This window comes from Pagrus major, chromosome 11 (genome assembly GCF_040436345.1).
Source record: "Pagrus major chromosome 11, Pma_NU_1.0".
Classification (NCBI taxonomy): domain Eukaryota; kingdom Metazoa; phylum Chordata; class Actinopteri; order Spariformes; family Sparidae; genus Pagrus; species Pagrus major.
This window is the reverse complement of record NC_133225.1, coordinates 6,218,086-6,241,108: the sequence shown is the minus strand read 5'-3', so window position 1 is coordinate 6,241,108 and position 23,023 is coordinate 6,218,086. Positions and strand designations below refer to the sequence as shown.

At 43.1% G+C, this 23,023-nt stretch overlaps 1 protein-coding gene across 1 annotated transcript in view; it reads right to left on the bottom strand.

The window, feature by feature from the left end:
* Positions 1 to 73: 73 nt before the first annotated feature.
* The window catches only part of crocc2 (ciliary rootlet coiled-coil, rootletin family member 2), a 33,983-nt gene continuing 11,033 nt past the window's right edge, over positions 74 to 23,023 (bottom strand). Inside the window, exons 4-36 of the mRNA XM_073476390.1 lie at positions 22,554 to 22,721; positions 22,382 to 22,465; positions 21,516 to 21,619; positions 20,241 to 20,385; positions 19,672 to 19,778; positions 18,909 to 19,115; positions 18,043 to 18,139; positions 17,764 to 17,853; positions 17,525 to 17,659; positions 16,777 to 16,976; positions 16,169 to 16,351; positions 15,592 to 15,736; positions 15,364 to 15,510; positions 15,046 to 15,276; positions 12,270 to 12,463; positions 11,594 to 11,721; positions 11,097 to 11,266; positions 10,834 to 11,013; positions 10,400 to 10,534; positions 10,186 to 10,329; positions 7,769 to 8,007; positions 7,514 to 7,673; positions 7,255 to 7,422; positions 5,687 to 6,071; positions 5,486 to 5,610; positions 5,255 to 5,375; positions 5,003 to 5,166; positions 4,480 to 4,920; positions 3,696 to 3,845; positions 3,414 to 3,614; positions 1,981 to 2,112; positions 886 to 1,065; positions 74 to 760 (exon numbers count right to left, since the gene is read on the bottom strand). Coding sequence (XP_073332491.1) covers positions 677 to 760; positions 886 to 1,065; positions 1,981 to 2,112; positions 3,414 to 3,614; positions 3,696 to 3,845; positions 4,480 to 4,920; positions 5,003 to 5,166; positions 5,255 to 5,375; positions 5,486 to 5,610; positions 5,687 to 6,071; positions 7,255 to 7,422; positions 7,514 to 7,673; positions 7,769 to 8,007; positions 10,186 to 10,329; positions 10,400 to 10,534; positions 10,834 to 11,013; positions 11,097 to 11,266; positions 11,594 to 11,721; positions 12,270 to 12,463; positions 15,046 to 15,276; positions 15,364 to 15,510; positions 15,592 to 15,736; positions 16,169 to 16,351; positions 16,777 to 16,976; positions 17,525 to 17,659; positions 17,764 to 17,853; positions 18,043 to 18,139; positions 18,909 to 19,115; positions 19,672 to 19,778; positions 20,241 to 20,385; positions 21,516 to 21,619; positions 22,382 to 22,465; positions 22,554 to 22,721 — 5,544 coding nt within the window. The 3' untranslated portion in view covers positions 74 to 676. The remainder of the gene's footprint in view (positions 761 to 885; positions 1,066 to 1,980; positions 2,113 to 3,413; positions 3,615 to 3,695; positions 3,846 to 4,479; positions 4,921 to 5,002; positions 5,167 to 5,254; positions 5,376 to 5,485; positions 5,611 to 5,686; positions 6,072 to 7,254; positions 7,423 to 7,513; positions 7,674 to 7,768; positions 8,008 to 10,185; positions 10,330 to 10,399; positions 10,535 to 10,833; positions 11,014 to 11,096; positions 11,267 to 11,593; positions 11,722 to 12,269; positions 12,464 to 15,045; positions 15,277 to 15,363; positions 15,511 to 15,591; positions 15,737 to 16,168; positions 16,352 to 16,776; positions 16,977 to 17,524; positions 17,660 to 17,763; positions 17,854 to 18,042; positions 18,140 to 18,908; positions 19,116 to 19,671; positions 19,779 to 20,240; positions 20,386 to 21,515; positions 21,620 to 22,381; positions 22,466 to 22,553; positions 22,722 to 23,023) is intronic.

Sequence of the window (23,023 nt, the reverse complement as noted above, 5' to 3'; positions counted from 1 at the left end):
TTGTGTGGTCAGTAGAATAAACATCATTATCAGATCTCAACATCTTTCGTAAAAACAAATTGCATAATTGTGCTCTGATACACCCAGTTTATTAAAAACAATGACAACTTTTGCACACACTACTTTTGATTGAGTCAAACACAACACGTAATAAAATAAATGAGTTACACTATATAATCTTTATAACATGACCTGAAACACTAATAAATCACAGCAGAAATCTGCAAACAATTATTGTAAATATTTGGAAATTATTCTCATTAGGACACATAAACAGTGGTTATGACATATAAAATTGGTGCATGATCAATATGACAAATGAGTACAAGAGCAATCATAAGAGGATAAAGCACCAACTAAGGAAACCTTTCATCACAGTGTTTCCTAAAAAATGACACAGAGTAAACAGACGCAGAAACGCCAACTGTAGCGAGCCAGAGGAAATCCTTAAAACAATTTGGCACATCCAGTCCGCTCATAAACAAAACACTCATTGTTTGTTGTTGTTGAGTTTTCCTGCAGATTAATGTAATCCGCTGTGCACATGTGCATGGGTGGGAGCAAACGCCTTAGGAGTGTGTTTGTGTGTGCGTAACATAATGTTGTTGGGAAGCAGCCAGAGGAGCCGTGAATGAGGAAGCCAGAGGTGCTACATACGTCACTACAGGGTCTCTGCCTACACGCCAGGTTGTAGCATTTGATTGAAATAGGCCTGTCGTCTCCTCGTCTCCTGATCGAGCTGCTCTTTCAGAGTCAGCAACTATGAAAAGCAATAAAACAGACAAATTAAAAGGTCAGTAGACAAACACAAAAACAGGAACATAAACCTGTAGCACGAAAAAAGACCTGCCTAACAAAGTATCCACACATTGTGAATTAAAATACCTGTTCTTCCAGGCATTTGACCCTCTGGCGATGGGCCTTCTCCCTGGTCTCCAAGGCTTCCTCTGCTTGGAGCTGACTGTCTCTCAGACGATCTGTCTCCAGAGCCAACTCCTGGTGATGGCGGGCTGTCACCTCCAGGAGGCGCTGTGTATGAGCATGCTCCAGCTGGGAGATTTGGGCCTGAAGACAGTTCAGATGAGTTTATATGATTGAAAATAAAGTATAAGTGCATATGTGTTGCTGAAATGAGCAGAAGGGGGGTTCTCTGACCCTGGGGTTAGTGAGGTAATGACCCCTGGCTCACAGAGATTCTTAGTTCTCTAAAATGAAATCACACTGTAACAACAGCCGCTTCCTTTTGAGAATTATGACTGATGTGCAGTTCAAAGGCAATTTTAAATGCTTTCATAGAGTACAGGGAATTCTGGCTTTTCATGCAAGCAAGTACACGGAGGTAAATAAAAAGGTTCCAGATTCATACTGGTAGAAAATCATTTGAATATTCTTAAACAGTGGTGTAAGAAGTATTCAGATCTTTTACTTAAGTAAATGCAGGAATACCACAGTGTACAAACACTCTGTCACAATAAAAGCATCCAAAACCTGACTTAAGTATAAGTACAAAAGTACCAGCATCAAATGAAGTAAAAATACTCATAATGCAATTTTTGTTTTATCTTTGGATTATATTGATGCATTAATGTGGTCATTGCCATATGTAGTGGGTAAAAAGTACATTTGCCTCCAAAATGGAGTGATGTAGAAGTACAAAGTAGCAGAAAATGTATAAACTCATGTAAAGTGCGAGTACCTCACAGTTATAATTGAGTACATGTACTTAGTGACATTTTAGTACTGTTCTTTAATATGACATTTAAGAGAAATGAGAAATTGAAAGACATACCATTTACATGTAAATATTTGTAAATACTAGATTCTACTACATTCATCTGTGAACATTTCTGCAAGGCCCAATGGTGTAGTAACTTTCAGTTCCCTGTCTGAATCTTCTAAATGTCTTTCTAATATCTGATGAGGAGCTGTTTGCAGTGCGACTCCTGCCCCATCTCTGGCTATTACCCAGCAGCCTCTGACCTGCAAAGCCTGCAACTCGTCCTGCTTTTCAGCCAGCTCCTGCTCCAGGCCACAGACTGTCTGCCCCAACTGCTCCTTCTCTCTGGCTGCCGACGCTGCCTCCTCCTCCCTCCTCAGCCTCTCCATCTCCACCTGACAACAACACGAGGGTGACATAATGTGAACAACTTTACCATGATTGTTCTGCACTCATGTGCCTTCCTGTAATGCGTGTAGCAGAAGCCAAGCATAGAGCCTCTCTCGGTTCTCACAGTCCACCTACATGTTTCCATCACTTCGAGATTTCTTTGTACAATGTGAGACAAAGGAGAGGAATATGTGGAGAATTGGAACAAACACTTTTATATAAATGACAAATTACTGCATAATGAAACAGCGAATTATCCAAACTCATGTCCTCCTGCATGGATTAATATTACTGCCCATTTATGTGCCCTAATGCTTCGGCAACTGCACGTCTTCCCTTGGTCCAGACTGTGGCAGCAAGGCTTCTGACCAACACTAAATGTGTATTACTTCAGTCCTGGCATCTGTTTGTACGAGGGCTTCCAGCAGTTTTAGAAATTGACTTTGAGACGCTTTTAATTACATTTTAAAGCCCTTTGTGGTTTGGCTCCCATATATATATATCAAATATTGTACCTCATATTCAGCACCAAGACTTTCTAGTCGTTACCAAAAGTTGTTTAATGTTCTGGGGTCCAACACAGGGGGGATCTTGCCTTTACTGTTTTAGCTGTGACATTATGAGGCTGCTTCTCATCCACAGAAGCAGAGCAGCTGAATCAGTGCTACATTATTATTATTGTATTATAATTTTATAAAACTTTTATCTCCTTTCTACTTTCTTACTATATATAGTTTTTATGATATATGACTGCATCAACTTATTTCATCTGTCTCTACTAAAGCCCCCAACTCATCATGCTAACTAACCACTGCAGCATTTTTTTCTGAGAAAAAATTCAGATTTCTTTTTTTGTTTTTTGTTATTTAATGTATTTTATGGTAATCCATGTGTATTTGGCAAGGAGAGTGATCGCCTTGAGGTGGAAAACTATGGATGACCCTGTGGTTACGGAAAACGACGTCCTGCCTTGCTTTCGAAAAATGTGCCTTTGTGGCCAGAAGGACATCAGGCTGAAATTCATGTGTGAAATTGATAAAATACACCAACAGTATGAAAAGTAGTATACATCTTATAAATATACATAAGTGTTAATGCTTGTATGGCTTGTATTTGCTCGCTATATCCCCCAATTTACAGTCTTTATGCTACACTAAGTTGAGCTTCTGGCAATAGCTTATTTACTTTACAGACATGAGTGTGGTGTCAATCTTCTTGTCTAAATCTCGGAAAGAAAGAGAATAAACTTATTTTCTAAAGAGTCAAACTATTGCTAAAGTCCAGTGCAGCAGATAGGTCTGCTCACCTTCTCCAGTGTCCTCCTAAGTGCTGACTTGTCTTTAGTGAGGCGTGTCAGCACTCTCTCCATCTCTGCTCTCTCACTCTGTAGCTTTTGCAAAGAGCTCTGAAGGCTGTTGACCCTTTCCTGGAGTTCCTCCTTCTCTCGCTGCAGCTGCTCGGAGCTCTCCTGGATCTGCAGTTCAGCTTCCTGCTGTTGCTTCAGGCTCTGGGACACAGTCAATCATCCACACATCAAAATGGTGTCTACAACTTTGCACCTCTGCACTTTAACCTCAGTGTGACTCACCTCCTTCAGTGTCCTGTTATGTTTCTCCAGCTCAGAATCTTTGAGCTCCAAGTCCTCTTGGGCTCTTTGAAGGTTCTGGTTCTGCTCTGTTAGCCTGTGGCTCAGCCTCTTACTCTCTGAAAGGGCATCTCGTGTTTTATCCAGACGCTCCTATGGGCATACACATGTAGATGTACACTTTACAATGAGGCACTCATCAAAACACAAGTTTGCACTTAGGCTGACCCTGCAATTCTCACCTTCCTCTAAATCCTGTCTCTTTTACTGTTCTTGACAGAGTGTTGAAAGTTGCAGGCAAGAGTTGGGCTTTTTCTCTCACTTTTTACTGTAATGACCTGACAGCTTATAAGCAAATCAAGAGATTTATACCAAGCAGGCCATGTTTTTGTTTGCTCAGTATCTTTAAAGTGCAGTCCCAAACTAAAACCGGAAAGCTCTCCTGAGAAGCTCTTGGAGAATTAATGACCTTGCCTGAGCATTTTATTGCTCAGTCTTTGAGGTCCTTCAGGAAAACCACAGCAGCAAATGTAAATAAAAAATGCTTAGTGTGGAGCTGAGAAGGTTACATAGCTGCACTGTGAATCAAAGCACAGCAATGGAAGCACGGTTTGACTCAAACACCCATGTTGAGAGAGTAGAGCTTAGAGGTTAAAAATACACAGTCATGATTTGTTTTATGTTACAGCAATGAGGGAAATGGTTTTCTTAAAACATTTGCAACATTCTTAATTTACTGTATTTATCTTTTTCACTTATCCTGTATTGAGGATGATAAGGTGACTACCTGCAGCAGCCTTCGGTCCTGCTCACTGGCAGTCAGAGCCCTTTGCAGCTGTGTGATCTGCTCCTGCAGCGCTCCACTGCTGCTCCTGTTGTCACTGAGGGTGTTTGACAGTTTGTGGATCTGCTCTCTCAGCTGGCTCTCATGCTGCTCAGCTCGAGCCTGTGAAGTGGCCAACTTCTCCTCGCTGATCCTCAGTGCCGCACAGCGGTCTTCACTCTCACACAGCTTCCTCCTCTGCTCTGTCAGTCTTTCCTGCAGTGCCCCTGCCTCTGCATCCAGCTCTGCTGCCCTGAGCTGGGCCCTCTGCAGCTCACCCTCAAGGGTGCGCTGGGAGAGCTCCAGACGGCTCACCCTGTTCTCTGCTGCTTCCAGGGACTCCTTCAGTTTCCGTTGTTCTACATTTGCACGGGATTCTGAGCCCTGCAAAAGCTCCAACTTGTCCTGTGGAGGAATTGGCAAGACGATGTCACTGAAGATGCTGCATACTGTTTTAGTTATATTTATCTCTTTGCCTTTTACATACTTGTAGTGCTCTGCACTCAGCCTCAGCAGTTTGCAGACTAGTCCTCAATTGGGCTATCTCCTCCTCAAGGCTTCTCTTCTCCCTCTCTGCACGACGTACTACTTCTTCCTGCAGGGAAAGGGACGTATGTGCCTCGTGCAATCGCTCTCCCATTGCTCTTTTTTCTGGAAGAATATGTTACACATGCTGTATGCCTCAACAGACTTAATAACTGATATTTACTGTGTTTGTAGGATCTACTGGTTTTCTTACCCTGCTCTGACTGCTTCAAGGACTTCTGCAGTTGTAGCAGCTGGGTGGCTGACCTATCCTGGCTGCTCTGAAGCTCTGTCACCTGCTGATTTAAACTAACTACCTGAGCCGTGGCTTCATCCTGAAGGAAGAAGACATGTTTGTTAGGTTAAAAAGTGCCAGAAATTCTGCTAAAATAAAAAAAAAAAGTTAGAAGTTAATTCAATTTAAGATTGATGGAATCAAATATACCCTGTCTCTTTGAGTGCCCCTGAGTTCCTGCTGGAACTCCTGAAGGGCTGTGTGCAACTCCACGTCCACGTCATCTTCGCCATGAGACAAGGAAAACACAGATCCATCTGTCACACTGTCTCCTCCTAACCAGAGAACACACCCATTAGTGCTTGGCTTATAGCAAAACCAGCATCATCACACCTCATTATAAAAGTGTACCTTTTATTTGCAGGTGGTTTCTCCAGGGAGAGGGAGAGCGCTTACGGGACCCTGGTGTGCCTGAAAGCCTCTTATGGCCAGTGCCAACAGTACGGCGCAGAGCTGAACACAACCCCGCCAACTTGAGCTCCAGGTCCCTGCGTTTGGCATCGACTAGGCCCAGCTGCTCTTCCAGGGCCTGGACTTTGCTTTCAGCAAAGCCAGCCTGCACTGAGAGCTCCTTCACCTGGATCCTGGCGTCTTCTAGTGCCTCTTCCAGCTGGGCAGTGGTCTCTCTGCTCTGTTGGTCAAACTGCTGCTGATAAGCCTCTCTTTCCTGAAGCAGCTCTTGGTTCTGATGCTTTGCTGTCTCCAGTTCCACTACACGGCGCTGCAAACCGACAACCTGGGCGCAAGACAAACCTAATTTTCTCTACTACTCCTGGGTGTATTTATTCTATACAGTGGATTATGAGAGAAGCAGTATCCAGGCCATAATTACTTTTAGAGGATTTAAAATCTTTTACAATAAGACGACACAAACAGCCCATTTCACTAAATCTACAGACTGCATGCTATGATTGGTTTACTTGACAATCCCTCAGTTAAATTCCCTTCCTTAAATTCTTTTGTCGTGGGTTTTACCAAGACAGTTGTTAAAGGTAAAAGGATGCCACATTTGCCAAAATATGGACAGGCTGAAGGTCACTCTAACTGCAGCAGTGAAAAACAGTGATGAACAACACTGCAGTGTAATTCCTGAGGAAACATGTCCTGAGCGTTATCTAGTGACCAACACTGTTTAAAAAACAGGGACATGGTTTCTGTAAAGGGTTAATGCGCTTTGAAATGACAAGCTTGTCAAGTTCACTGACAGGGTTTCCGAAAATATCTTCTAAGCTGTGTCATTAGAGGTTACGACATACAAGAATCATGGCTGAGGCATAAAATGAAACAATATACTTTGGGAATGAAACCTTTCTTTATCCTTTCATGGCAGAGCTTCTCAACCTCAGGGCTGAGATGACTGACATGTAGAAAAGGTCACGGGATATTTCAAAGACTGGTGACAGATATTTGTTGTACTTCATTTCAAAGAAGATACATTAACCAGGCTTCAAATTTATCATCATAATGAGGAACCCATTTGAAGTCATTTGGAGCCTCTGTGCTCTTGGAAGCAGAATACAAAATTATGCCATTCATTCACTTGACTCTCTGCTGGGGTCATGAGAATATGAGGACCCTGAAAGTGTATGGGTTATGGGACTTAAGAGGTTAAAAAACGATATTTTTATATTCTATTTCCTCACATTTTGCTTTGCTGTGTGCCACACATACTAACTTTTTTTTTTTTCAGGTAGTGTGCAATTAAATAGAGTTTCTTTCATAAACTGTTGTTCAATTATATTCACAAAAGATTTCAAAATAAAACACAGGACAGCTCATTACTGTAGAATATGGAGTGTGTTGTGGTTCATGTTCTCTGTCTCTGCGTGAGTATGGCAGGTATTCTTCAAATATGTATGCAAAGGTGGAATGTTTGCTCTAGCATGTTGTTAACAGACTAATTCCCGGAGGCCTTCTACCTCATTCAGCGCTGCTTCTCTGCCAGCCTCGCACTCCAACACTCTCTGCTTGAGAGTGAAAGCCTCGCGACGTGCCCCCTCCTCCTTCTGCTCCTCCTGACATACCCGGGCCTGCAGCTCTCGCAGCTCCTGTTTCTGCCGGCCGTTCTCGCCTTCAAGGACCTTTACCTGCTCATTTTAGCATAGCACACACTACTTGAAGGAAATCCTTTATTTGAAATAAATCAGATGGAAAGCAGTTACCTCAATAATCTTTCACCTGTCTGCGCAGCTCCTGCAGCTCTCTGCGTGCCTGCAGGCGAGACTTCTCAAGCTCTCTCATACTGCTCCGTAGAGTCATTGCCTCCTGTTGCATCGAGCTCTTACATTCCTCTAAGACAGCCACTTTCTGCTCCCTTTCCTCCACAGATCTTCTCAAGCTAGTCGAGATAAAGGTAATATAACAGAAAACATATATCTATTACTGCTAGACGATCACAGCGACTGAATCTGCAGTACCATGTGACAAATGTACCTGCTGTTGTCACCCTCTGCTCTCTTGATTAAAGCTCTCAGCTCCTGGTTGGAGACTTGGATGGCCTCTTTCTCTCTGGTCTCATCACCCAAGAGCCTTCTCAGGTCCAGGGCTTCTTTTCGTTGTTTGTCCCGATCCTGGGCGCAATCCTGGAGCTCTCTGTGAGCCTCAATCAGCTCCCTCCGCACCTTAACAAGTTCATCCTCTGCCTCCTGCAGCTGCCGACGAAGGCCCTCTAACTTTATGTCCAGATTATGGAGAATCAAAGGGACAACAATCAGGGTAAATTAGGAGGTTTTATGGACAAACAATCCTCTCGTTCATGAGATTAATAGTTGCTCCCATCTAGAAAAGTTTTTACTTGTTACGGGTTTTCTTAATTTGTTGTCAAGCCAATCCAGGATTTATTGGGCAATATAAATTCCAAGTAGATACAAACATAGTTTATGAAGAGTTAACAAGAAAAATAAAACTTAAACTGCTTTTAAAACCTATTTTCAGTGTGAATTCAATGACCCAACACACACAAAAGTCTTCATATTGTCAAAATTCATCTGAAACTTCTATGCAGTCGCTACCTACAGAACATACTGAATTCCATACATACAGTATTACTGCATGATGTGAGACTGACTTCGGATCTGATAATGCATTAGAGCTTCATTGTTTGAAAGCTAAACTTTAACATCTCCTATTTTAAGTGCTATGTTAAAAATCTCAAGATACCATATGACCTATATTCTGTTTTATAGCAACATGTTGTGTATAGAGAAATAGGGAGGACAGAGCTTATCTGGGCATGGATAAGAGCCAGTTGGGCCTGTAGCCAGGTGCTGTCTCTCCCCGTCTCCTTACTGCGGCTCGCAGTGTAAAAAGACCACAGAGAGCAACATGATAAACAGCAACCCCACCCGGAGGTGGTGGAGGAGGAGGGGGAGAGGGAGGATGAGGAGGAGTGTTATGTTCAGAGGCCACACAAGATGGCTCTTTCTCATAAACCCTAATGTGAGAAACAACAAGCCAGTGCTGATCTGGCCAATTATACTTTATTTTATCTGATTTTTTGAGGGGGCGGGTGGCGGAGGAGAGAAACAGAGAATACTAGGGCAGCAGTGTTATGTTATGTGGATGGGAGAGGGGGACCTGGAGTCCCAGTGGAGCCAGCCTCTCGCTGCTTCTAGGGAGAAAATAAACACTCCCCCACCGGCTTATTTACACAAGGGGTTAACTCAAACTTTGATTTCATATTATGGTACCAGGGACCGTATCAACCCCCCCAGACACACACACATCCTCTCGTTCGCCCTCTCTCCTTTTACTTTCTTTCTCTTTCATGCTCACAAAGCTCTCTGTCACACGCTCTCTCTCCTGCTTTGTCACTGTCTGACATGAGACTCCTGAGATGGGATAAGTGAAAATAATCAAACAAGAGAACAAGCAGGGGTGGTGGCCAAATATGACAGTGTCGCTGAAGTTGGACTTGATATACGGTTGGGAGGGCTGTCCAAACCTCAAAACTCCTCTGCTCTGGCTCCACACAACCTCATTCACTATACTTTGACATGACTAAGGAGACAGAGGGAAGACAGGATGATCCTCGTTTTTGCTTTTTATTGAACCCAAAGTCCCACACAGATAAACAATCCCCCTTTCCAGGGAAAGCATGCTTTTAAATCAAGGCATGTTGAGGCCCTTACAACTCTGCACTTACATCTTAATGAGGTGACTGTGAGCTTGTTATTTCACTAAAACGCCCAGCGACCTCGTGCCTGGAATCCTGACCTCAAGCAACCCAGAGAGATGAGATTTACAGCTCTCATTTGGCTCAGAGAGGTATGTCACTGGACCAAAATTATAGTCTCTAATTGCGTTTTTATGTTTATTTTAAGGTCAATGGAACTAATTTTTCCTCCAGTGGCAGGAAAAAGACACAGAGACAGAGTGCTGAGCGGGAGCCTAAAGAGTGGACGCCACCTCTGCTTGTAGGATTTGGCCCTGTGCACTCTGCACCTGATGGCACCCTGATGCTAGTAACGGCCTGTGGCATCGGCCAAGGTCAACAGCGGCCTATGGTAAATGGCTATGCCTCACACTAGTACTAATTGGTGCAAACTCCCCCTCACTCTAGAGGCAGAGCCGCGGTCTCCCATCCTATGCCAAGCCAAACAAGCCTTCAATTTCCTATCCATTTCTGTGATCCTACTGTACAAACCACCTCTGGTGACATGCACCCTATATATTCTATGATTTGTTTATATTTCCCCGTCCATATACACATCAGTAAGGTTGACGTTAGTCCGGTATGAGTCATCATAGCAACAGATATTATTAAACACTGGTGCCACTGAAAAGACTAGCATGATGTTTATGTTTCAAAGAAAGGCTGGAAAAAAGATATGTTTAAAAAAGAAGCTCACCTCCTGTTGTGTGTGATCCCTCTGTTGGTTCAACTCTCTGACCTGCTCTGTTAGACTCTTCTTGACATTCTCATGGGAGTTCAAAGACTCTTCAAATTGAGTCCGCAAGTCTTGCAGCTCAGACTGAAAGACGGCCATTGCATGCTGAAACAGAGAGTTATATGTAAAGAACAAGAAAAATGACCAGAGCCAGTATGACTCTGCTGTATTTTACCTTATCCTGTTCCTGTTTGCTCATTGCCTCCCTCTGCATGCACTCAAGCTCCATGCCTGCTGCCGCCAGGTCCTGCTGCAGGGCTGCTAGCTTCTCCATGAGGGCAGCCTTCTCCACCTCCTTCTGGGACAAAGCCTGGTCACAACAGACTGTGAGGTCAGGGTCATTTATCATATAGATCACAAAAAGTTTGGACATACAGAAGACTTGATGCTGAGATAAACTTCCACTAAAGGAGGAGGAGTGGACCTAGCATCTTGCATGAGGATATTGGCAGGACACGTGACGTTTGATGGACACACACTATGAAGACAGAACTTGGGAATTCGTGGTTATGAGACAGTTCTCTAACCCTAATGGCTACCCTCAAATGCACCAACATTTTAAAGTTCATGAATTATCTAAAAAACCTGTGATGGTACCACCTCACACACCTGCTGCTTCTCACTCTCAGCCTGCAGGAGGCTTTGGTTGAAGCCCTGCTGCAGCCTGGCCAGCTCCTCTTGCACCTGCTGCAGCTCCTTCTGGCTGTGCACACGCAGCTCCTCATACTGTCTACGCAGCTGCTCCTCAGCCAGCTCCCGCTGAACAGTCAGCTCCACACACTGCTGCTCCTGTCAACCACCAAGAACACACACTCCCTATGAGTTCATAGATAGCTAAAGGATCTGATTCAAATCTTTAAATCTTACTGTACCTTTTTTCTGCGTTCAGCTTCGAGCTGCTCTCTGTGACTTTGCTCTTTGTTGTTCAGGGCTAGCAGGGCATTTCTCTCCACCTGGGCCATCCTCTCCTCTAACTTACTCCGTTCTTGTGCGGCTTGTGCAAAGTGGCGTTCAGCATCCACACGCATCTGAGCACCATCACCTGGACAGATGCATCAAATCTCTCTGGGTTATTAGGTGGAGACAGTCAGGATCAGCAAGATTTTATTTAGGGTTTTATTTTCAGGGGATACTCATGCATGTTTTATGTGGAACATGCTAGCTTAACACCACTTATCCAATCCATGTGTGTTTGTGCGGAATGGTGGGACCCTGGTCAGCTGAGAAAGCAGCTCCAGTGATCCTGTAGCCCAGCTGTTGCAGAGCTCACAGCTGAAATATGGATCTCTAGTGGGCTGTTGGAAAGGCTTCATGGCCAGGGGGCTTGGCAAGGAGGACAGTGGGGTCTCTGAGGGAGGGGGCTACTCACGCGTCAAGGCCTCGTTAGCTAGGAGCAAGCTGCGCCTCTCCCCCTCCATCCTGGTGCGCTCGGCCTCCAGAGACGAGGCAAACTCCTGGCTCTCAAACAGAGCCGTCTCCAGGGACTCCTTCTCTGCTCTGGAACACAGTGGTAAAGTGGTTTGAGCTCTGAAAAAAGACCTTTGAACCGCTAGGTGTAGAAGGTCGTAAAATCCAATGATCCATCATGAGCAAAGTTTCCAAATAAAACTATGTTACTTAAAGACTCTTGTTACATGTGACTGGCTGTGCTTTAGAAAGTAAAATTTGCTTAAAAAGTCAAAATGACCTTAAACACACATTGGCAGTTGGGCTGGCTTAAACAAACACATACACACACACACTGAGTTGTTTATGATGCTTTTGCGGAGACCATACTGACTTACATTCATTCCTTACACTTTTAACCTAACCATAACCATAACTGATACATGCCTAACCACAATGCCGACCGTGACCTTAACCAGTGAGGACAGAAACAATTTTACTGTAGCTGAATTGCGCTTAACTGGGAGAACTGGTTAGAAATCTGAAATTGGTCCCAAAACATTTTCATACCACAAAAATAAATACACACACACACACACACACACACACACACACACACACACACAACACACACACAAAAAAGACAAACACATTCAGACCTAAGTGCAACCAGCTCCTGCGTGAGACCGCAGGCGTTTCGGTCAGCGGTGTTTAGCTTGACATCCAGAGCAGCCTTGTCCTTGGCCAGCTCCTCCCTGTCATGGGTAGCTCTCTTTAGGGCTGTGGTCTGTGTCTCAAGCTCCTTCCTGCACGCACACAGCTCCTCTGACACAGCCTGCATCTGCCTGTTGACCTGGAGACCGACACACACAAATAAAAAATAAAACATCACACAATTAATCTATAGTTTTTGCTTAAAGCAGAAAAAATAAAGACTATACACTGAATCATTATATACATTCACACCTCAGCTTACACACTTCATGGCTTCCACAACTGTGGAACACATTTTTCATGAGCAGCAGAAGGAAGTCCTACATTAACAGTTACGTTATGGTGGGTAATGTGTATCTGTTGGATTGAGAATGAACCACCCAACCTCTACACTTTATGCTGCTCTAATATTGAACTCAACGTGTCTTTCTTTTTGCTGTTATGAAGCATAAATTAAACAAACTTCAAGTGATTCATGACAGTGCATAGGAACTGCAGGGCCATAACAAATGCACCACCTGAAGCAAAACAAAAATGATTAGTGGGGTTATGATTTTTTTCCAGTTACAACTTAAATCACTATGACACACCACAGGACCTATACCTAGCAACACAAATAATAAACTAGGAAAATGTGAAGTTAATGCGGAACTTGCTGAATTTTATTCAGCATTTATTAAACTCCAACAACAGATGATTGTATGTAAGTACTGAGGAGATGATTGTCCTGGGATTCATCTTTTAATGCAAAATTCACTGAATTTGGCAGACAATTTCTAATGGAAATTACACTTGCAAACATGATGCAGATGGCTTAACAGATCAGAGTAAAACAGTACTTAAAGTGGCTCTGTAGAACTTCTGTGTTGTGCTGGAAGCCAGTCGTTAGTTTATGTTAGCGCGGACTCTATTTCTAAACTAACGTTAGCTGCTGTTGCTCTCTGTTTGCGGCGCAGAGAGGCACTGAGACAAGGCAAGAATGTGCATAAAGTCACATCCTTTGGACTGTCAAGGAAAATACTATCAGAGCCCTCACAAATAAGTCCAAAGTCCAGCAGCATAAAAAAAACTTAAAGAAATTGTCCACTGGCTTGTATGGACAACCAAGAGAGGTCTCATTTCTCACATCACGTTACAATCCGCTTACATATGGCCAATAAAAAAGTAATTAATACATGTAAACTGCTACAGATTGTTACATAGAGCCCCTTGCATAGAGGTGTTGACAATCAAAGGGTTTAAATTATATTTAAAAAGAATATTTTAACACTTAAGATACATGTCTTTAAGCTAAACATGAAGCTAGAACCAGCAGGTAATTAGCTTAGCTTGGCATTAAGGCTGGAAGCAAGAGGAAACAACTAGCCTGGCTCTGTTCAAAGTCATTCAGCCTTTCAGCATCTTAAAAGCTAATAAATTAACACTATATTTTGTTTGTTTACTCTGTGTGAAAATCAAAGTGTAAAAATAACATGTTGTGGTTTTATAAGGTTAACGGCCAGGAACTAATTCTTGGCACATGACTTCGCGAAGTTTCCGCTGTTTGCCTGGCAACTTCCCCACAAAAACAAAACTCCACTGGCTAAGCCAAGAAATAGTTTCAACAAATAACCCAGAACCTCACTTTTACACAACCTCATCTTTACATTACTGGTTGTTGACAAATTACAGACCATACAGACCAATGGCACGGACATGATAGTGGTATTGATTTTTTCACCTAACACTCTCACCTGATTAACTTTTTTTCCCCAAAATCTCAAACTGTTCCTTTGTGGGTTGACTCCCCTGGTTTGAATCAAACAATGTTAAAGCTGCATTCTGTAACAGAAGAGTATTTCCCTGATATACTGTGCCATAAGGGCCAGTTACTGAGACACCATCACACAATGGTTGAGTGTACATGTATAACAGGCCCCTGCAACTTCTAATATTTCACTGAAACAGATTGTTTGAAAAGCAACAATCACTGTAATTTAATTTTGAAGCAAACAAAAATGAACTCACACTAACTAAATATTAGCACACGATGTCTTTCAGCCTCTCCTTAGGTAAATATTAAAGTGGATGAATTACACCAACGTTACAGATGTTAGTGGTGCCCAATAAGGGTATGAAACATGAGCTTAGTGCGATGGAGGCCAGTCCAGGGCTTGTTTTATACACGGCTGATTTATTTTTACAGATAAGCTATCGAAAAATGTTTGGATGGAATTTGTCAAATTGTTTAGGTTTGTTATATTCTAGCTGAGATCAACACGGATATCCCAGTTTCACATTCGGAACAGATAACAAAACAGGAGAGGATTCTTTTCATTCTTTAGGGGACGAAACTGGGAGATGTGGATCTGCTGAGGGCAGAATGGGAATACTTTAGGTGTTAATTTATTGGGTCTTTCACAAACCCCCACTGGATATTATATGTCTATCTATTTATCTTTTCCAGTTCACATTTGTTCATGAAGATTCCCTGCTTGTTATATCCCAAGTTACTCATAAAACGCAGTGTGGGGCTCAAACGGCTCCCCATATCCAATTTGAAAGAAAAAAACATGGCAGATGTGTCCAGTACGCATTAAAATGTATCACCCAATACATTTTAATGTGACAACAAGCTTCACGAACCTGCTGAAAGCCATTAATAACATCAACATAGTTCTCCCAGGTGGTGGGAGCTGGGAGGATGGAGGCTAGGCGTGTGAATGGCCGGGGGTCTCTGACCTGGGAGTGCTGCTCCAGGGCCTGAGAGTTCTCCTTCTGCAGCAGGCTCAGCTCTGCTTCAAGCTTCTGGCAAACATCCTGCAAGTGGCTGTGGGAGCTCTCCAGGGCTTGTTTCTCAGTGAGCAGATCCATCAGCTCCTGTTGCACTCGTGCTGTCTCTTCTCTGGCTGCTGCCCGCTCCACTTCGGCTTCCCGTCTACACTCACCAAGCTCTGCCTTCTCACCTTCTGTCTGGAAGGGAAGCAAAAAATACTTCACTTCAGTTCCTTTCAACTCTGCCTTCTATTAATGTTGCAGGGCAACTGCACAGCTACTGACCTGCAGCAGGATACGATTGAGCTCGACCTTGTCTTTGGCAAGGCCTTCACACAGGGCCGCCATTTTGGCCAGGGAATCTTTAAGGGCAGCTTCCTGATTCCGCAGTTTGGTGAGGGCTAACTCATGTGCAGCACTCTGGGACTCCATCTGTGAATTGAATCACAAGTATTAGAAAGATTAAATCCCTCAGGCTTCAGATTAGACCACCTGGTGCAGAACAAACAGTACCTTGCTGAGAGCCAAAGCGAGACTGGCCTTATCATCCTCCAACACCTCCCTCTGCAGGGTGATTTGACTCAGAGCCTCCTTCACTGTCACAAGCTCCCTACGAAGATCTGAGTGCTTCCCTTCAAGCTCCTCCAGGCTCCTCTCTCTGAAACACGAAATGACTCTCACACACTGTTTCTTTGTCTCACACACATGCAGATTATTTTTTATAAACAAATTCCCTGAACAGTAATCCATCTCCACTTTGAAATATGGTGAAATGTTGGTGCCAAAGGCCAGACCACTGTGGGAGTTACTTTTTTGCTGTATCGCATGTCCTGCTCCAATTCTCAGCTAATCAAATTTTTTGAAGCAAAAGAAACCTTCAAACAGAGGAAAAAAAAGGTTTTCTTCTTGCATGAGTGCAGTAATGCAATGTAAATCATTTACATTTCATTCAAATGTCATCTGGGTGCATTGCCGGCCGGAGAATGACATGTGTTACTGATCTGAACTCTAAACAAACGGAGCTTGAAAACAATCACGGGTGACGGGGTGTGTGTTGTGTAATGGTCATTCTCCCTAGCTTATGCTGTACCCTCTCTGGGCCTCTGTGCGCTGGCGTGCCAGCTGCATCTCCAGATCCTCCCTCTGCTGCCTCAGGAGGTCCCGCTGTCTCTGGAGCTCTAGCGATGAGCCCCGCAGCGCCTCCAGCTCGGCACGCTGGGAGTCCACCTCCTGCTGTAACCCTGACTGCAGCTTCTCCAGGCTCGCCTTCTCACTGTGAGACATGGAGGTATAAGAAGCAGAGGAGAAGAAAGAGAGTATGTTAAGGTCAGTTGCTGCACAGTGATCAACATCATCATTATTAGAACACTTGGTTTTCTTCTTTATTTCTTGTAAATTCTTGTGTAAATATTGTTTTTGGAGAAGTTTCAATACATTTTAATATGTTCTAATAATGAGAGTGAAAATTATCTGCTTAATTATACATAAAACCAAAGCATAATATTTGTCATAATCATCATAATCATTACAACATTTGTATTTTTCCAAAAACAACATTTAGTCCTAATGGCAATTTCACAAATAACAAAACAAAGTCTAGAAAATATGAAACAAAATACACAGCAAAGCAACTACTTTTCTTCTTGAAGCCTCAACTCAGCGCAGATAAAGGTTAATAACTGCAGGATCGGGAAGTACCTGGAGATGAGCTCCAGTGAGCAGTGGTATCTGTTGCTGTCTCTCAGGCTTTCCTCCAGAGCTTTTTTAGCCTCCTGACTTTCCCTCCTTACTTCCTGGATCTTCTGCTCCAGCTCTCTCCTCTCAGTGTCCCTCTCCTGCAGGTGATCGCGCAGTGTGTCCACTTGCTCCAGAGCAGCATCCAGACGCCCACGCAGGTCCTGTGGTTTGTTAGGTGGATGCAGTGTTTGTGGTGTGTAGGTAAATAAACTTGGTTAAACATGTGAAACATAGTATTTCTCTAAAACGGGGGCTCCCAACATTTTTGGTTTCTGACCTCTTGAAATTAGGGCTGTATCGATCAGTCGATTAAGCAGTTATTCAATCAAAAGAAAATGAATTGCCAACCATTTTGATAATTGATTATTCGGTTTCAGTTACTTTGAAGGAAAAATGTGAAACGTGCTGCTTCCAGCTTCTTAAATGTAAGGATGTGCTGCTTTTCTTTTTCATTTATGAGTCTATAAGTCTTTGGGTTTTGGACTGTTGGCTGGGCAAAAGAAGCAATTTGAAAATGTGACTTCAGGCTCTGGTAAATTGTGATGAGCATTTCCCATAGACATGAGCAGTTCAACCACAGAATAACTTTTCTTTCTTGGATTGTCTCATTTGAAGGACTTTTAGATGCCTGAAGAGGTGAAAAAAAAGTATTTCACAATAAAAAGGTAAGAAAGAGAGAAAACTCTGGAAAACAAACAACATTTTTGACCTGTGCTTGTTTCTGGTGCTTGGAGAGTGCACTCTGCACAGCCATCAGGGTGGTGTTCCTCAGAGGAGACCGGCCGTGATGAGATGAGGAGGACATGCTTTCAGAGCCACTGCTATCACTCTCACCGCCAACCAACTGGATATGGCAGATGTAATGAAAGTGAAAAGGAAAACAACATGAATCTTCTTATTTGTTACCCTAATGCATGATCTAGCGTAGTGTGTTTGTTTTGTTCTGACCTGTTGAACATTGGATAAAATCCTTCGGAGGGCTTGGATCTCTGTGTGGAGGACCTCCATCTCTGCTTTATCCTCTGTTCTCCTGGTCTCCTGAGCAGGAAACCATTAAGGTCAGATAAGCAGCACACATACAGCAAACCTGACATTCCCCAGATGGCAGCCCTCTAGACACGGAAGCTGTGGAGTTTATCAAGCCTAATGTCCAGACTACATGTGTTTTAGCCCCCTTAACCACCCCTTCTATCTGCCACCTCCCAGTCATGATCCCCAAGGCCCCACCATCCTGTCCAGACTGATCTGCATGGTGTTGAGGCTGGCATCCTTCTCACTGTTTTGGCTGCGGAGGTGTTTCACCGTATCAGTCAGCTCCAGGATTCTGTATAGATATGATATGCATGTAAATGGACAGAGAACTATTTCACAAATGCAAACAAAGTTCCCTGAGACATTGAACATACAAGACTGCCATGTGCTTCTCCTCTACTAGACCATCAACACTATCATATTCTCTGCACAGAATTATGGGATTAACAATGACTTTGATAAGATCAAAAGCCTGCTAAGATCCAGAATACAAAGGCACTGACAGTCCTGCAGTCCTCTGAATGAAGTGTGCAGGACATGGTACAAAAGACTTGATTCTCCTATATCAAGAGAGGTCGTCACTGAAAATAGCTTGATGTTCTGGATGTTGACTATCAAAGCCTGTATAAAGTTCTGGGGTTCCATTTAGGGGATTAAATGTAGTTTTAATTTCAGTCATAAGAAGATGTGATTTTTGCAGTTGATCAACTGGCTGTACTATAAATGAAGGCCCAGCATTTCTATTTCAGTTCATGATGCTTTTTAATTACTCACAGTCCTGTTCAGCTGGATCAATTCAGAGAGTTTAGTAAAATATGTGTTTGTTGTCTGAGCTGTCAGTCCCAGGTTTAGGTGTAGGGGCTGGTTGGAACTGAAGTGTGATCAGGAAGAGACAATTTACCTGAACAATTATTTTCATTTGTAGTCAAAGACATGGGGAAAAATGTACTGAGTTTTGAGATGTAAGCTGAGGGGTTTCTAAGTTGACTGCCATTTTTCAAAAGACAAGAAGCAAATTCTTAATGCTAGACAGGCCCATATGGACTTGGAGAAGACTTTACCTGGAGTTAAGTTCAACTTTCTCTGCGTCCCAGCGACCCTGAAGCTGCATGGCCTCCTTTAGCTTGTCCTTCAGCTGCCTCTCCAATGCTGACATCTCCACACCACTAGAGGTGCTCTCCTGTGTTACTTTGGCCTCGAAGTTCATGCAGGCGACATGCAGCTGCCGGCTGGCAGCGACACACTCCCCCCGCATATCAGACAGAGTCCTGTTGAACAGAATCATGTGCATCAAAAATTACAGAATGTATCATAAAATATGAAATGTGACATGCTGTTTTTGTTCATACAGTTGTGAGCCATTAGTCTAATTAAAAAACTGTCTGTTTGTATTTGAAAACGATGGATGTCTGCAGTTGTTAAGATTGGGGATCAGGGCTCACTTTGAAGTGTCTTCAGTTTAAGTTATAGTAGAGCCTCTAACATGATCACAGCTGTCCATTTGCTGAGCAATCATTATTAAAGCAAATTACTCCTCAACAGTGCACACAGTGGTTCAAAATGATAGAAGCCATGTCTTATAGGGCTCAAGCTTTGCCCTGATGGATGATTTCAACAGTGAGGAGAGACACTGTAAGCCATCGGTCGCCCCAGAAAGGAAACAATGAGCAGGGAGACTGGCGACCCTGTTGACCTGCTCCACTTTGATCCTTGGCTGAGAGAGATGGATTGTGGTTGCAGTTGAGTGTGTGAGACACAAGAGAGGTGGGGGTTCTTGTGGAATCCTGAGTCGCTGGAGGCATTCTGGCAGTGCGCCATGCTCACCTGTCAGTGAACGTCCTTAGCTGGGTGAAAGTGCTCCGCAGGGAAGCGGCCTGGCGCCACAGTGCTCTGACACGAGCCTGTTCACGACTCAGATGGGAGGCGCACGTCTGCAGAGAGAAGCAGACAGCAAGGGGACTGGAGGAGACTGGAGGGTGGGTGGCAAAGATTTCTTACAGCAAATGATGGCACCTTTCATTTTATTGTGATCCCAAACAGATGCAATACTAGAACTCCTGGACTCTGGCACACTGGCACACATACAAATAATTGGATTTCCCTGAATCAACAGATGTAGCCCATTTACAGCACGAACGGCAGATTGTTTGCACAAAATGTTCCTCCCCCTCAGCAGTTGGAATGTTTTCACAGGAAACAACAACTCAAAACTCACAGCAATGAAACGAACAGGGAATGAGAATGAATTGACGAAACTGGCTATGAATGGAATTCCTACCCCATGTGAACTCAACAGGAGTTTAATTGCACAATCTCTTTGCAGAAAGGGATAAACCTGAGCTTTCCCTGTTGCTTTTCTGACTCAAACACTTAATTTTTGTGTTTTTTCTCACCTCTTGTTCTCTGCGCAAACGGTTATCACACAACTCAGCATCTTCACGAGCCTTCCTTAAGCTCTCTGTCAGCCCATGGTTGACACTGCCTGTCTGCTCCAGTTGTTCCCGCAGCATACAGTTAACTTGGCTGAGGCTGGCACACCTGGAAATAACAAGACACTGAGAGACCACTTGTAACTTCTCCCCTGACAAACAACTCATGGCACCCTTCTGTAACCTTTCCACAGCACCCAAACTCTTTCATTTACATAGCCAGTATATCACTCGTACATCTGTGGCCTTTAGATCCACTCTTGCCAACCACACTTACGGGTGAACATGTGTGACAGTTTTATAATGTCTGTGTCAACTTAGATTTAATTTCAACCAGATTTGCTTGTATAGTCATTGACAAAAATGTTTACATCATTCGCATACTAAACACACACCCAGTTACAGTAAAGCACGCCACATTGGTATGTTTGGTTATCTGTCTGAGAGGCGGCCAAACCCATGTTTGCATGTAAGGGATAATATTGTGTTTTAAGGGAACGTAGGGAAAGCTGATGTAGGGAAAGAGAGTTCAGTAATTCCAATAATAAGCAAAAACATATAAGTCATGGTTGTAGACTTCATCTCTACATTACACTTAGATTAAAAGGGGCTTAACTGGATAGAGTTTAGTAACTCTGCAGTGAGTTATATTTTAGTAAAAATTATCAGGTCCTGGCAAAGTTTCTGCCATGGGCATTTAAAATAAAGTTCCATAACTCTATAAATCATAAGGGACTAAAACCTGGCCTCAGCTGCAGAGGTTGGCCCATACTTAATGTGAAGCATCGTTAAAATGCTTTGGAGAAGAGAGCCAACCCAGTCCCACTAATTTACTCTGACAAATTAGATGCAGAGATTATCTGCCAAGGGCAGGTTGTGCCTTCTCCCTGAAGCAGGGGCAGAGAAAAACACAGCAGGAAAGCTAAGGGAACTGCTGGGAATATCTCTGGTCCATTCATTTCACAGAAATATTTCAGCTTGAGTTCTGCTTCTCAACAAGAAACAGAGAAAGAAAAACAGGAGCAAATTTCTAACAGGCTTAACCATGAATTTACTGCTTCAAATGTGCATCCAAGTAGCGACTCCCTGCTGCTGTATGCTGTCTGATTTCTAGATTCCAAACTGTGCACTCTTTCTATAACTCCAGAATATGCATTACTTATGAATACAGAAGCTTTGAACATTTCTGTATTGGCTGGGAAACCTGCCTACCTGCACTGCATGGTGCCCATCACTCACCTCTTCTGCTCCTCCTCCAGCTGAGCAGACTTATTCTGGAGAGCCATGTTGAGATCCTGCTCTGTCCGCTGCTGACGCTGGGCTGAGTCCAGATGGGCCTGCAGCTGAACACACACACACCACATCTACTGGCATCGTGATAACACTTCAGTATATGCTAGCAGTGGGGAGTTAGCAGTTACCTAATATTTATAAAGCAACATAATTACAGTGTAAATCTGCTAATCCAAATTCTCTGTGGGAGCCACTCAGCCAAGAATAATATTTGGATGAATTACATACATTTAAATAAAAGCACAAATCTCATACACAACATGAAAAGACCATGTTTTACTCAGTTTTACTCAGTTCTGCATGATGCCTCGACTGGCTGTTTACTTGGCCTTTCATTTCTTGCAAAAACGATTGGATTTAAAAAAATGAGAACAAAGGATAGAATTGTATTGCAATCAGTTTCTTATACGGAGGTATAACAGTTAATAGTCTTCATGTCTAAATGAATTATAGCTAGTTAAACAAAAACATGTGCTTCCATGGGACAAACATAATTTGAACATCATTTTGAATATTTTTGTGAATGCTGTTTTGACATTGTGATAATGCTGTGATAATGATCAAGATTCCTTTCACCACCTGGCCTATGCAGTATTACATTTTGCCAGGAGAAAGAACCTATTTACTGGACTACAATCCTTTTTGACTTAAAAACCAATGAGGTAAAAATGGAAAACACCATGATAATGGTTTAATGCTAGCAAGTCAGTGTCAGTTGATGGGCTCTAGAGGACCGTAGGCTTACGCTTGATTATTTACAGTATATGTATGTAACACTGATTCTTGAAGGTGACGCCACAGTCTAAACATACCAACAATCTCATCTTCTCAGACTCTGAGGTTTTCTCCAGCACCTGCTCCTCTAGTTCCCCACACCTCTTTTTGTATTGAAGGACCTTGTGGAAAAAAGTGCACAATTAAGCCAAAGGAACCTTATTTTTTTCATGTATCAATTACTAAATAGAGAGGTCCATTTCTACTCACCTTGGTCTGAAGCTTCTGAACAAGTTGGGCTTGTCTCTGCTGGGCCTCCTGGTACACCTGCAATTTTTGCCTGTAGGCTCTCTCCTTGTTCTGCAGTTGCAGGGATCCTGGTGACACACTGTCCTGGTCTGAGTCCACTGATGACGGCAGCATTAGCATCTGATCGAGCTAGATGGAGTGGTAACGAGTTTGACAATGTGACAGGATATTTCACATTACAAGACATAGTATAAATAAACTTGATACATTTGTAAAGTCTAATGTAATCAATTGCAACAGCCCTGCAATAAACCCTCACAAAGCTTATGTATCCTGTTTTACTGACAGTGTGTCATGGAGGACATTTTTGCGGCTATTGTGGTGTTGTTGTACTGGGCTGCATTATACTGAACCGTACATCCATCACGTTCACAAGGGTTTATTGCAGACCAAATGTATTAGATTGCATTATATAATATGGATGTGCTGAA